The 12,689-nt window shown below is 38.9% G+C and overlaps 1 protein-coding gene across 3 annotated transcripts in view; it reads right to left on the reverse strand.

The window, feature by feature from the left end:
- Positions 1-8,585: 8,585 nt before the first annotated feature.
- Positions 8,586-12,689, reverse strand: part of BICC1 (BicC family RNA binding protein 1) — a 91,498-nt gene continuing 87,394 nt past the window's right edge. For all 3 annotated transcript variants that reach the window (XM_071749213.1, XM_071749214.1, XM_071749215.1), the window contains 2 exons: positions 12,459-12,558; positions 8,586-11,496 (listed from right to left, as the gene is read on the reverse strand). In XM_071749213.1, coding sequence (XP_071605314.1) covers positions 11,366-11,496; positions 12,459-12,558 — 231 coding nt within the window. In that variant the 3' untranslated portion in view covers positions 8,586-11,365. The remainder of the gene's footprint in view (positions 11,497-12,458; positions 12,559-12,689) is intronic.

The following is a 12,689-nucleotide window of genomic DNA, read 5'->3' on the forward strand; positions in this document are numbered from 1 at the left end:
AACTGTGAAATCTCAGTACACTTCTCTACAGTGACATTAGGAGATTCATGTCACTCCAGCCCCATGAATATCTGAAGAAATTTTCTGTTTCCATAAGCTGATAGCAAAGTCCAAAAAGCAGAGAAGAAAATGCTGTAAATGTTTTCCCTTTAAACATGGGTGTTACCCAGCAACACAGTCAATAACTCTTTAAAACCCTTTTAAAACTAGCTTATTAGGAACTTTTAAGTACTTTTAAGTTGTACTTCTTAGTTGTTAAGGATATTATAGATTGTTCTGGCTTGGAAAGGATCTATAAATGTCATCTAGTCCAACCCCCACTGCAACAAGAAGGTGCATCTTCAACTATACCAGCATATCATTTTAAAGCCCTAAAAGTAATAACCTAGTCAACACAAGCAGTGAAGATTTTTACATGCTACTAGAACTGCATTTCCAAGTATCTGTTCTTCAGATTTTTTACCAGTTCTACAGAAATTGCTTATAAAGAGATACTAAACTTCTATCATTTTGGCTGGGTTGAGTTGCAGGAAACACAATGGAGTAGGTAACACACAGTGTAAAACATGAACTAAGCTAGAAGCTTTCATAAAATTCATTTCCTACCAGCTCTGAAAAAGGAAAGTTGTAGCAGAAGGTGGGCTTATTTTCTATCACAGACATTATTTTAAACACTTGTGATAGCAAGTGCAGATGGCAGCAATTATCTGAATGATGTGCTCAGATACTTAAGTTTGATTCGTCTGAGAAAAAAAAGAAAGGTTTTGAAGATTCTCCATGTTTGCAGAGTTTTACAAAAATGCTGAAATGCCTTTCTGTGTGTCTGTGAGTGCATGCATCTGCAAAGGTCAACAGTAAGCCAAAAATCTGATATTCTGCCTCGGAAAAAGTCACAAATAGTCAAAAGTAAGGAAAACCTCAAAACACCATTAGGAGTTTTGCTGCATTTTTGTGGTGCCTTTGGCATCCCCATTCTTCACATTTGTTGCTCTTCCCCTCAGCCCTGACTGCCACAGTGCATTCAGCTCTGCCAGCCCCAGCAAAGCTCATCTTTCAAAGCACTACACGCTTATAAAAGTAATGTCCTCCCTACTTGCCAATCTCTCCATCTGCTGCCACAGCAGGGGTGTTGGGAAAACTTTGCTTAGATGTCACACTGCCTGTTACTGTATATTTTTGCCATCTGCTATTGCCTTTACTCCCAGTGCCTCACAAAAATAGCAGTGGCTCAAAATGGAAAACAATTCTTTTATCAGACGTTAAAAGATATCATTAATTTGAATCATCACAGCTTTTTGATTGCTCTTGTATTCGTACAAACACAGCAAACCAGCACAGACTAAGGAATAAAGATGCAATGTCAGATTTGCATGGATACAAATCACTAAATACACCCAACAATCCACCCAAGCCTATTTCTTACAAAAACACTTTTTTTTAAAGCCATGACTGAGGACTTTTGACCTGTGCGAATGTCACACCCAAAGCCAAAACTTAAATTCATCACACAGCTTCTCACAGTGTAACGCAATTTAAAGCCACACAGTGTCTATCACAGAAACCCTCACACTTCCCAGAGCTGGAGACCAAGCATGCAGGAACAGAGGGCACCCTCCACAGGGTACTGCTGTTGGAGTCCATGTAAATATTTACACCCACACCTGACAAAGCCCTGGATAAGGCTAGACATGCAATTCAAAACATGTCTGGCTACAAAGAAGCATTTTAAAATCACAAAAACAAACATCCTCTGTAGTCCAAATGCAGGCACTGAAACTCAGACACACAGCCAGACCCTAAAGGCCTTTAAGATGACCCAGCACGTGGACATTTTTCCTACAGGGACAGCAGACCCAAGCCCCAGCTATGAAGCCCCAAGCCCCAGCCCCAGCCCCCTCATCACGCAGGTAAGAAACAGCAAAGAAAAAGCTGCCACCAGGAGCTTTGCAATCATATTGTTTCTTCTACAGGATTTTAAGACAAAACTCACCTTTGTGGGTGCTCCTGGAGCACTGCTCTGCTTGCCTCACGTCTCTCTGCACGTCAGGGTCAAACACTCCTCGTTTCAGGGCAACTGAGGCAGGAGCTTCTGCCAGAGAAGGTATCTGCTTCCTAATCAGTTTATAACTCCAAGCTACAGTGCTGCAGAGCCCCATCCTGCTCTGACCTGACCCAGTAATGGCCCCCACCTGGGACCTGCACCTGAGCTGGCTCACCATTAGGCCTTCCCGGTGCACCTCATTGTGCCCCCAAGCCCCTCCCAAATGGCTACCACCAGCTGGCACATCTTTACTTTGGTGTGCTACACCAGCACAATCGTCCTTGGCTCCCTGGCCAAAGGAGAAGCAACCACAGGTACCACCTCTCTTTGGCTGAATACCACACCATGACTGGTGGCAGCATCTTCCCTGTGGGAGCAGGCCAGGGGTGCTCCCAAACTCACCCTGGGGACAGGGAGCAGCTGGGCCAGGGGGACACTGGGAGCAGCACTGAGTGTGCAGGGCCAGGGCTGAGTGGGGCCTGTGAGAAGGGGCCAGGGCAGGACACAGCTGGTTCAAGCCGGTTCTGGCAGCCACACCGGGCCCTTCAGACTCACAGGTCTCACAGGTCACCCTTCAGGGGTGAGAGACAGGAAAATGGAGCCCAGAGCAGGGAGAGGCAGAGGAGCATGGAGTGAAGAAGGGAGGCTGAGGGGGGGAAAAGAGGAGGTGGGGGGTTGGGTGAATTTGTCTTTGTTTGTCGCCATCCAAACCTGTTTTAATTGTCAAGAAATAAATTAATTTCCTCTCAGTTCACTCTGTTTCACCTGTGGCAGTAATCAGTAACTAGTCCTTATTCTTATTTTCTCCCCTAGCCACTGAGGGACAAAGCATCTGGGTGGGCACCTGGCATCCAGCCACAGCTGACCCAATACAGGTGCTCAGGGTTCCTCTTGGTCTCTGTTCACCAATTAAAGTAATAAAGCCTGTATCTAGCTGTATCTAGGGCCCTGTGAGACCCTCAGTTTGGGACTGTGACCCAGACATATTATTTGGAAGCACTGAAAAGGGCAAGGGATGAGTGGAAGATAAATCAGCTGACCAGGAGCTCCCCTGTGATGCTCCTCTGAAAAATAGCAAAGCTGCACTCAGAGTTTGACAGACATATTCTGAAAAATAATTTGTTTTCAGTTGTCTGCACAAGCTCACAGCAGTGGTACAATCCATCTACACAGCAAAGCACTAGGCTTCTATACTTTACCTTTATAATAAATAAATAAACAAAATGCTTTTATTTCAGATTTAAAATGATGGAGGTAGCTGTTGTTGGAACCAATTGAAGGCTTTCAGATGCTTTCTCAGTGTAGGTATTGACCCATATTAACCAAAACCAGGCTCAGTACTTAGTGACAAGATACTAAAAGCATCCATGAAGCATTATCTCTCCTCTCTCTTCAGAGTAGTGATTTGGTGATGTTCCTTAAAAGGAGCAGCATAACTTCCAAGCAGGTTCTCTTCTTGCCCTTTTTCACCTGAGGTAAAGGTCCTGAAAATGCACAGAGCACTGCACAGTTTGGTTCCTTCTCTAATCATCAACTACTCCAGCTAATAAGCAATAGCAAAGCCGATGTTTATAAATATTTTCTGTTCCTTCAAGATCTGTTAAAGAACACTTCTCAAAGAAAAGTATAAATGCTTTTACCTACAGTTTTCCTAATAGCTGTTCATGTTAATCTTTAACCATTCAACTCCTTGCTTTGTTTATGACTTGGCAATATTATACTTTGCAAATAAGAAAACGGTGTTGGAAGAGATCTTCATCAGAATATTACATAATGAAAGTTGTGAATGCTGCAAAAGGAAAATAAGCCATTAAACAAGCATTTGCCACTGTTGATTTCAGGTGGAGTAAAACTTTCATGCAGACTTGAGAACCCACCACAATACACAATATTTTGGCAAATAACTACCTAGGAGGAGCAGTCCACTTCATTTAACTGGAGATTGCTGCTTTCAAAGCAGCAGCTCAGAAAGGAACACCTGTTCTGGGAAAAGGAAGACCTGAAAATGTATGTATCTTGGAGTTCTGCCTTTTCATGCTTGAGAATGAAACATGGGCATAAATTTGATTTAATGCTCATTTTATCCTGCATAGCATAATCACAAAAACTGAACACCATTGGATGCAAAGGTGCTCCTTTCTGTGAACATACCAAAATAATGAACCAATCAAGCAAATTACTATTTCCTTCACTTAATTCTTCAAGAACAACAACTCATCTGAAGAAACTGTGCCCTAATCCAAACTGGCCTTGTAAGTACAATGTGATGTTTATGTTGTGCTTGTGCTTAAAAGTTTAATTCCTCACGCTGGCTAGCAATAACCATCAGCATCTGTGCCTTCACTGCCATAGTTTTTAAGTCCAACACAAAAAAGCAAAGGAAATACAAGTCTGTCTGAAAATTTAAAAAGCTTCAAAATTTCCCAATAGTATTTGTTTGAAGCTTGACTGCTTACCAGAAGAGAGTAGAAATAAGAGCCAAGTCTGGGAGAGCCAAGATCTAGGAGAGGTGAGCAGACACCACCAGCAGCCAAGAGAGGCAGCAGTGCCAGAAGTGTTACTTCCATTTTCCAGTCATGACATTTAAATCTTAAAAAAAAACCCAAACCAACAAAAAACCACACACATACACAAAAACACCCCAAAAAACCAAAAGAAAACCCAAACAAACCAAATCTCTCATCCACACTAAGAGTTCTGGACACTCTCCATATTAATCACTCCTAAGAAAAGAAGTGAATATTGTGCTCGTGCAAGTAAAAAGCTCATGAAACTGCATGTAACATTTAAAAACCAGCCCTTTCTAGCATTTGGAGCCCAAAAGTATAATGGAAAGAAATTGCAGAATGGGGCATTTGCAACCACTTTCAGTGAAGATTAACAAGTGCTGGAGGCATGCTCAGGAGCCTTTCTACATGGCAGATGCCTTTAGCATTCCAGCTTGCTGGCTGTTGTCACTGTTCAATGCAAGAAGAAACACTGCTGGGACCAAGATAATTTTAATATAGCTGTAGAAAAATGTCCATTGGCTAACAGGGATTAGTTACTAGCTATCCAGTTCCCAAGGAAGATTCAAATCTGCCAGCAATTTAGTCTTATTGACTGTGTTAGGTTTATTTGTACTGATTTCTAAATGCTGGACAGACTACATAAAAAATGTATTTCAGTAACAAAGGAAGCAGCATTTTTAGTACTGAACTGTCATTGCTAAGCATCCAATATTGCATTCAAATATTTCTGAGTAAGGATCTTTTTAGCGTCAGGCAACAGCAATGTTGCAAAGAGGTGAGCTCGGGCACAAAAATAAAGGCTGACTTTTCAGAAACCAAAACCTGTTTTGCTGCACAGTATAAAAACTCCTGGTAGAGGAAAAAGTTGTCAATGCTTTGTTCTAGCTGAACTTGAATTTTCCTTTGCTTTAAAATATCATTCTTGGATTCTACCTTCCTCTTCCGTTAGTCATTCATTTCACATACAGCAAGATTTACTGAGTACTTAAGGTCTTTTCTGCTATCATCCCCCCAAAATCCTAATCTTTCCCACTTATCTTAACACATTTTTGCATATACAGCAGGAGACTGCATTTTCTACGGACAATTTTAGTTTTGGGATCTATAACCTAGTGCTGTGAGCAATTCAGGGCTCTTCAAATCTTCTGTTCTTCATAGATGACAAACTACAATTTTTATAATAGCAAAAAAAGTGTAACAATATCCACATCACAAGTCATAGTCCTAGAGCTGTTACAATAGTGGCAACATTATTTCTTAAAACATTCATCACCCATTGTTAGAAGTGACAAATTTTTATTTTGTTACATAATTAGTTCTTTTTCACATACTACGTTTTGCTTTTTACATCTCTTATTTTCCATTAAGTTGTAAAACAGTTTTGGCACAAACTATGTAATTTCCATCACAATGTATTAATCTTCATATTTTCAGACATCTGGAATTGTTCTGCATTTCTCAGTAGAGCAAATATTGGCTTAATTTTACTCCTTACAAGGATGGAGAAACCTGACACTAGATGCTATGACTAGGACATTAGTTTCTGTATCTTCATAGTCAGGTATCTTAATTTTCCAACATAATTCATATCTACTCTGTCAAAAGAAATTAATAGAATACTTCTTGTAATTATACCTCAATATGTTTTATAGAGTACTGGGAACAAGAAATATACTGCAAATACATTTAAGTGTAATTCCAAGAAATTCAGAGTGCTTTCTGGACTATTTAGTAAAAAAATATCCAAACAACAACATGAGAGACTGCAACAATCTATTTCCTTCAAGGCTGAGAACCTGGTTGATGATGAGAAGTTATGAGTTGGTTTTGGTTTCCCTTATGGTTGTGTTGCTATTAGATCTTATTACAGTAGTTTAATATCCAAGTCCATTTTTAATAGCATATTTTCTCAAAGGTGAGAGGATAAACACTCAAAATAACTATTAGTTTTGTCAATAACACATCCTAATAGTTGTGCCAATACTAAAAAAATGGCATATGACTGTTCTGCTACTTTATTTTGCTTTATAGCACAGAACATTTCAGTTGGAAGGGACCTAAAGCAATTATCAAGTCCAACAGTCTGACTGCTTAAGGCCTGAGCAAAAGTTTAAGCACTTATTACTGGCATTGACAGGCCTGGGGCATCAACCACCTCTAGGAAGCCTGTTCTGGCGTATGGCCATCCACTCACTACAGAAGTGCTTCCTGGTGTCCAGTCCAAATCTCCTCAGGAGCATCTTTGAACTGCTCCCACATGTCCTCAGAGAGAAGAGATCAGCACCTCCCTCTCTGCTTCCTCTCCTCCAGAAGCTGCAGAGACCAATGAGGGTTCGTGTCTTCCTCACAGCCACATCCAAATCAAAATTAGAACTCATTTCTCTTTTAACCATTTCACACATTCTTTGAAAATTTCCCCTACACATCTTTAATTCTCCACTTACAGAGAAGCAGTGGAAATCACTGCAAATGTCAATGATGCATATTGCAAATTTTTCTAAAAGTCTATTTGCTTTTCCCATCTTGTCAAATCCTCAAGAACTTTGGAGGAACTCCAAATAAAAGACAAACCTTTCTTTTGCTCAGAGGCCTGTGACAAAAAGGAAGCTGGTTCTTAAGTATAAAAGGCAGCTCAAGCAGTGAGTAGATTTGTCTGGAATCAAACCTTGGCCTGCTTCACAGTACAAACTTCTGAATATCCTTCCCCACTACCACATCTTTCTGTACCAGCCTGCAACAGTACTCATACACCTACTGTACAAATCCCCATTTTGTTCAGATTTAAAAATATGGTCTACTCCACCACGTGGCTTGGTTTGAGTGGGGTCAAACAGTTTCACTGTTAGCCTTTACACAGCTTGAAGAATCCAGTTCTTAGAAGACATTTTCAGAGTACAGATCACCAGTTTTGCTCTTCTGACTGAGAGCAGAGAGGTAATGAGCACCTGGCTGGTGAAACAATTCTGTTCATGAAGCAGTCCTGTTCATGCCATGCCAGCTTCTGGGAACACTGTTTCTAGCACAAGGAGAGCAGCCACCTATCTCTGCTGCTCCTCCTTTTTCCCACACCGTATTTAACACTCTGCTGACTGAATCTACATGGTGGTCCATTAGAAGCAATATTCCCAAATAAATGCTCCACAAAAGGAACTACCTTGTTCCAGACCTCTGTAGTCCATTATTGCTCAGGGATTGGAAACACCACCCTGGACAGTTTCCATGTAGTTTATGCCAATGCCTTGTGAGTTGGCACTCAGCACCATGCCCTTCGCTTGTCCTCAACAGAAGAGTTGATTTGTCACCTTCCCAGACTTGTACCCACACCTTCAATTCTCAGTAGGCATTCAGAAAAATAACTCAGAGATATTTAAAAGGTCAGTAAGCAAGGAATACTGCAATTTAAGTGGAGACTTGTGCATATAAAATAGTTAACAAAGAAAATGCATTAGGCCAGAATAGTGACACGCCTGAGTGCACTAAGTGAGGTAAGTAATATTAAACTTGTCTGTCTGCTTGACATGTAGTGATACAAGACTGATTTAACATGATGTACACATTACCACAGCATAAAAGCTATGCTTCTGGCTGTCTACAGACTGGTTACGTGGTCACCATCCCAAACAAAGAAACCCTGTTTTTTTCCCTTCTCCAACTGAAGTGATAGTACAACCACCATCATGAAAGAGTACATACAACTCTCCTGCTAACCACACCAAAATGTATCCAGTCATTAAAACAGGAAGACCAAAAAATGAATAAAACTCATGTAAGCCAAACCATTAAAACCTGCTATGAGTAGAACCTGAGATAATTTAACTCTTTCCCTATTAATTTTTAAAGACAAGTACCTCTAAAAGCATTCCCCTTTAGAAGACAGGCAAATAAATTGTATATAATATAAAAATAGTAAAACACACAGCACTGTGAAGGAAACATGTTGCAATTGTGTCAAATACTGCTTTTTATATTTTATTAACAAGCAAGCATCCCTGGAATTGGGTCTATATAAAAAATAGTTCATTGACCAATCAGAATACAAGGGAGTTATATAAATTTATTTATGCAACACTGATTAGTTTGAAAATTCCCATGTTTAATGTTTTAATTTCATCTTGTATTTTTTTTAAAAAAAATCACTAAGGACACAACCCACAAAAATACAATCTGTATCTGCTCTATATTTACAGATAACTGGTCACTGTTAAGGCACAGATTTAAAACTAACATTTTTATGTAGTAAGTCAAATATTTGTGCATAATATAACACTAACAATACGGTACACTGTACTGTCATATTCCCTTTGTGGAATCAAAATAAGTGAGAATTTTTTTTTACTCCAGTGTGTTCTTTTTTTTGTGACAAGCCCTGTTGAAAAATAATGCTGTTAATGGGAAATTCTTCACTTTTGTGTAGATGATATAAGCACTGCTCAGTAAAAGACCACATCAACTTAATAATGCAATAAAAAAATCAGACTGAGTATAGCATTGTCTAGATACATAGTATGTACTTATGAAAGACTAAAAATGTAAAAGTGTAAAGGTTTTTTCTTGATGCTTTTAAGTTGAGGCAAAATAAGCAAGAAGGGGTTGCAGAAAATTCTGTAAAAAGTGTTGCTGGATATTTATTTCATAAAAAATATTTTATAAAATTAACAGGACTGAATACAGTTTGATTTGCATACACTGGTCTTGCAAATGCAAGCATTTAAATGACAGCTTATCTGTAAGCACATAAGTAATCCATGTGAATGGAACTCCCTACATGCTTAGAAGTAAGGAGAAGTGTAAGTAGCTTTAGAATTAGAAGTTGTGGCTTCTACAAGGTTTTCCATCAAGTTGCTTCGGCCTGTGTAACACACATACAGACAAATATCTGCTAGATATATTGATACTGACTTTTGGCATTTTATCAGAATACTTTTTATGTGAACAACTGTGTGTGTACAGGAAGCTGTTTCAGTCATTCTGAGCTCTAATAGAGCGGTAAACCCAGAGGAATGTAACTGCTACTCCATCCAAAGGGGAACACTCCCAGCTATACACCACTAAGTAGGCATGGCCAAAACTAGTACTGAACAGGTAATTTTTTTGCTAACCACAAGACTCGTTATTATTGCTTGACCATCTATAACCTCAAGTAATAGTTTCTTTGAGTTCCCTTTGTGTGTGCAAATTTCTCTATACATCATTTTGTATTCTCACCTTAAAAGAATCAATCATCCATGGAAAGTGTCAAAACTATTTCTCACCCGCTTTTGCATAAAAACCAACTACTGTAGATGTTCTTCTAATGCCTTCTGTTAAGAGCACTTGACAGTGGTTTATGTCCATCTCAAAAGGCTTGTACACCAAACATAAATAACACATTACAGTAGAAGTAATTCACAATCTTTCTTATGGGAATGCTTTTCAACAAACTAATGCTTGGCAACTTCGTATTGCATTGCGCAAAGAGGCACTTTATGAATTTCTTCATTATATCAGACCCTTCATAAACCCCAAACTAGACATCTGTAAAGACAGACGAATAATCTTGCCAAATTATTTGGACTTTCACAGTATAAGAACGCATCAGTTAGCTCTAGCCACTTATGGTATGGACTCCTTGTGTTGAACATAACTTGTTTCAGAAATAGTTCATCTCCAGAGTTTTAAACACTTCTGCAGCTGACAATTACAAATCTAGATTGAACAAAACAGATGCTTTTGCACCTATTTTATGTAGGTCGCTCAATTGCTGCATGCATAGTCATGTAAGTAATATGTGTCATTTATTAAATGGCAACAGTGCTGTCTTGTCAAATTAGATTAGTTGTCTGTTTAATCAAACTGACAGCCCAGAGCTCTAGTTTGATGAATGCCTTTCATTCTCTACCATAAATCTGCAGTAGATCAGTTTAATCCGTTATGTATTGTAGGTGTACAGAATCTAAAAATAAAAAAGACTGACATAAATAAGTGTCCTTTAGTGGCAGGGTGATAAAAAATAGCCCTTTGCTTTGAGACAACCATTAAAAACAGTTTTAGTATAACAGGCAGCAGTTAAATATGATGACTGCAAAGGGTTAATATTGCAAGGTCCATTTTGGTCTTTCATTGCATCTATTACAGTAAATGAGTATTATTGCAATCAGCATTAGACTGCTTCATAAGAGCGTGATAGGATTGGTCCACTACCAAGTGGCTTGATTTAGGAACAATCTCTTCAGATAACTATGGGGGAGACAGAGAGGGAAAAGTCTGCATAAGAACCAGTTTCTAGTACCACTATAGTGAGATGTGACTTAATGCAGGAACACCTGAAAAAAAATTTGATTAGTGCCAATACAAAAATTGATATGGAAATGAAAGAGAGAAACTTCCACAGGACAAGAAATCAGAACACGTAAAGTGCAGAAAGACCTCAATAATTATTTTAAGCAGTACCAGAAAAATCCATCTTGATAAAACCAAAATCTATGCTCTCTGGCATCCCAGCTCCTCATTCTTCCTTCATTCAACAAAGTAAAAATTCAGTGCATACATTATAGTTATAGGTAATAAAATACTAAACAAAGAACCCTATATTATTATTATTATTATTGCAAATTCCGTCCAATCTACACACATAAAACGTAACCCACATTTGGTGTTTTGAAAGACAACAGACAGAACGTGTTTTCTCTGCTTTTTTTGGCACAGTATTGTGCAGACAAATGCTTTGGTCCTTAACACCCAAACTCCCAAAGTGCAGAGGGTGGTGTGCAGTGAAGGCTGTCCACAGGATTTCTATGTCCATCTTTAGAGCTGACTTTTGAGCCACAACTTGCTGCTACCAGCGACCGCTGACACTAGCAATGTCCGAATGGTACTGACGTGGCAGTCTTCCACTAGCTCCACCTTCAAGAAATGAGGCACGTATGTTTGATGGGTCAAAGAGCTTTCTTCGACTTTTATTCAGCTCTGCAAATGTTACACACACAAAATATTGCTCAGAAATTAACTCGGATGTATTTTGACCTAAACCAAAAGGAAAACTTGAATTCATATCCAGGCAAAAAAAAAAAAAAAAAAGGCAGAAGAGTATAAACTGAAATTTAATAAAAATAAACCTGTGTTACAATAAAGAAAAACACTCTTCTTCTGGTACAGATTCATTGCCTAGACAATGCAATATGAAATCTCATGCTATTTATTACCATTAGAAAAAAAAATCTAGTTAGATATTACATACCACAACACATTGTAAGAAATTAAATTTGGCCTTTGTCTTTCTGCACATAGGATACATGACAACTTTTTCATTAAAGCGCAATGGAAAAATTCCAGATAAGAGACAGGTGTTTCTTTTTAAGCCTATACATTTTGGAGAAACAACTGGCCTTGGGGAAAAAACAAAACAAAACAAAAAACCCCAAAAATCAAACAACCCAAAAAACCAAACGACAGAAATTGACTGAATCAACTGAATCCACTGAAGCCTTCCCTCAACCCAGGCATTTTTTTCCAGTAGGATGACTGCTCTGGTAATCAGTAAAGTGGAGGGCTGGGAACGAAAAACCTGAAAACGCCAGTTCTGACCAGCATGTAGTCCCATTCAGACAGCAGAGACTCTAATCCCACAGTTTCTATGACCCACAGTCTTGGGTCATAATACAAAGTACACAGTCTGCTGTGAAACAAACTTTCCATCAAGCTCCAGCTTTACAAGGCAGCACAGGACTATGCAACCAAAATCTTATTTGGTAACACGAAAGCTCCATAAAGCTCTTTTAAGAGCCTTCTGATAAGAGGCAAGTAGATTTGACCTCTTCTGATTAGACCTTACTTTTCACTCTTTTGAAAGTCCTTTGTCAGCTACAAAGACACAACTCAAGTGAGAAGAAAACAAATACTTAAAACAAATGACAATCTGTGTTACCTACCTGAGATTGCAAGCAGCATTTTCCTTCTGGCACCAAAAGTGGTAATTCCCAACTCTTTCAAATCTTGATCAGTAAGAGTAAGGAATGTCTGCAGATCAATCTAAAGTAAAATGAAAGCAGAAAATTATGCAAAATACGTTTTCCCCTAAAAGTATTAAGCCATAATATGGGTCTGAAAAGCTCTACAATATTTTTCCTACTGCATTTTACAGTTACTTTGCCAACCTATTC

This window comes from Heliangelus exortis, chromosome 7, assembly GCF_036169615.1.
Source record: "Heliangelus exortis chromosome 7, bHelExo1.hap1, whole genome shotgun sequence".
Classification (NCBI taxonomy): Eukaryota; Metazoa; Chordata; class Aves; order Apodiformes; family Trochilidae; genus Heliangelus; species Heliangelus exortis.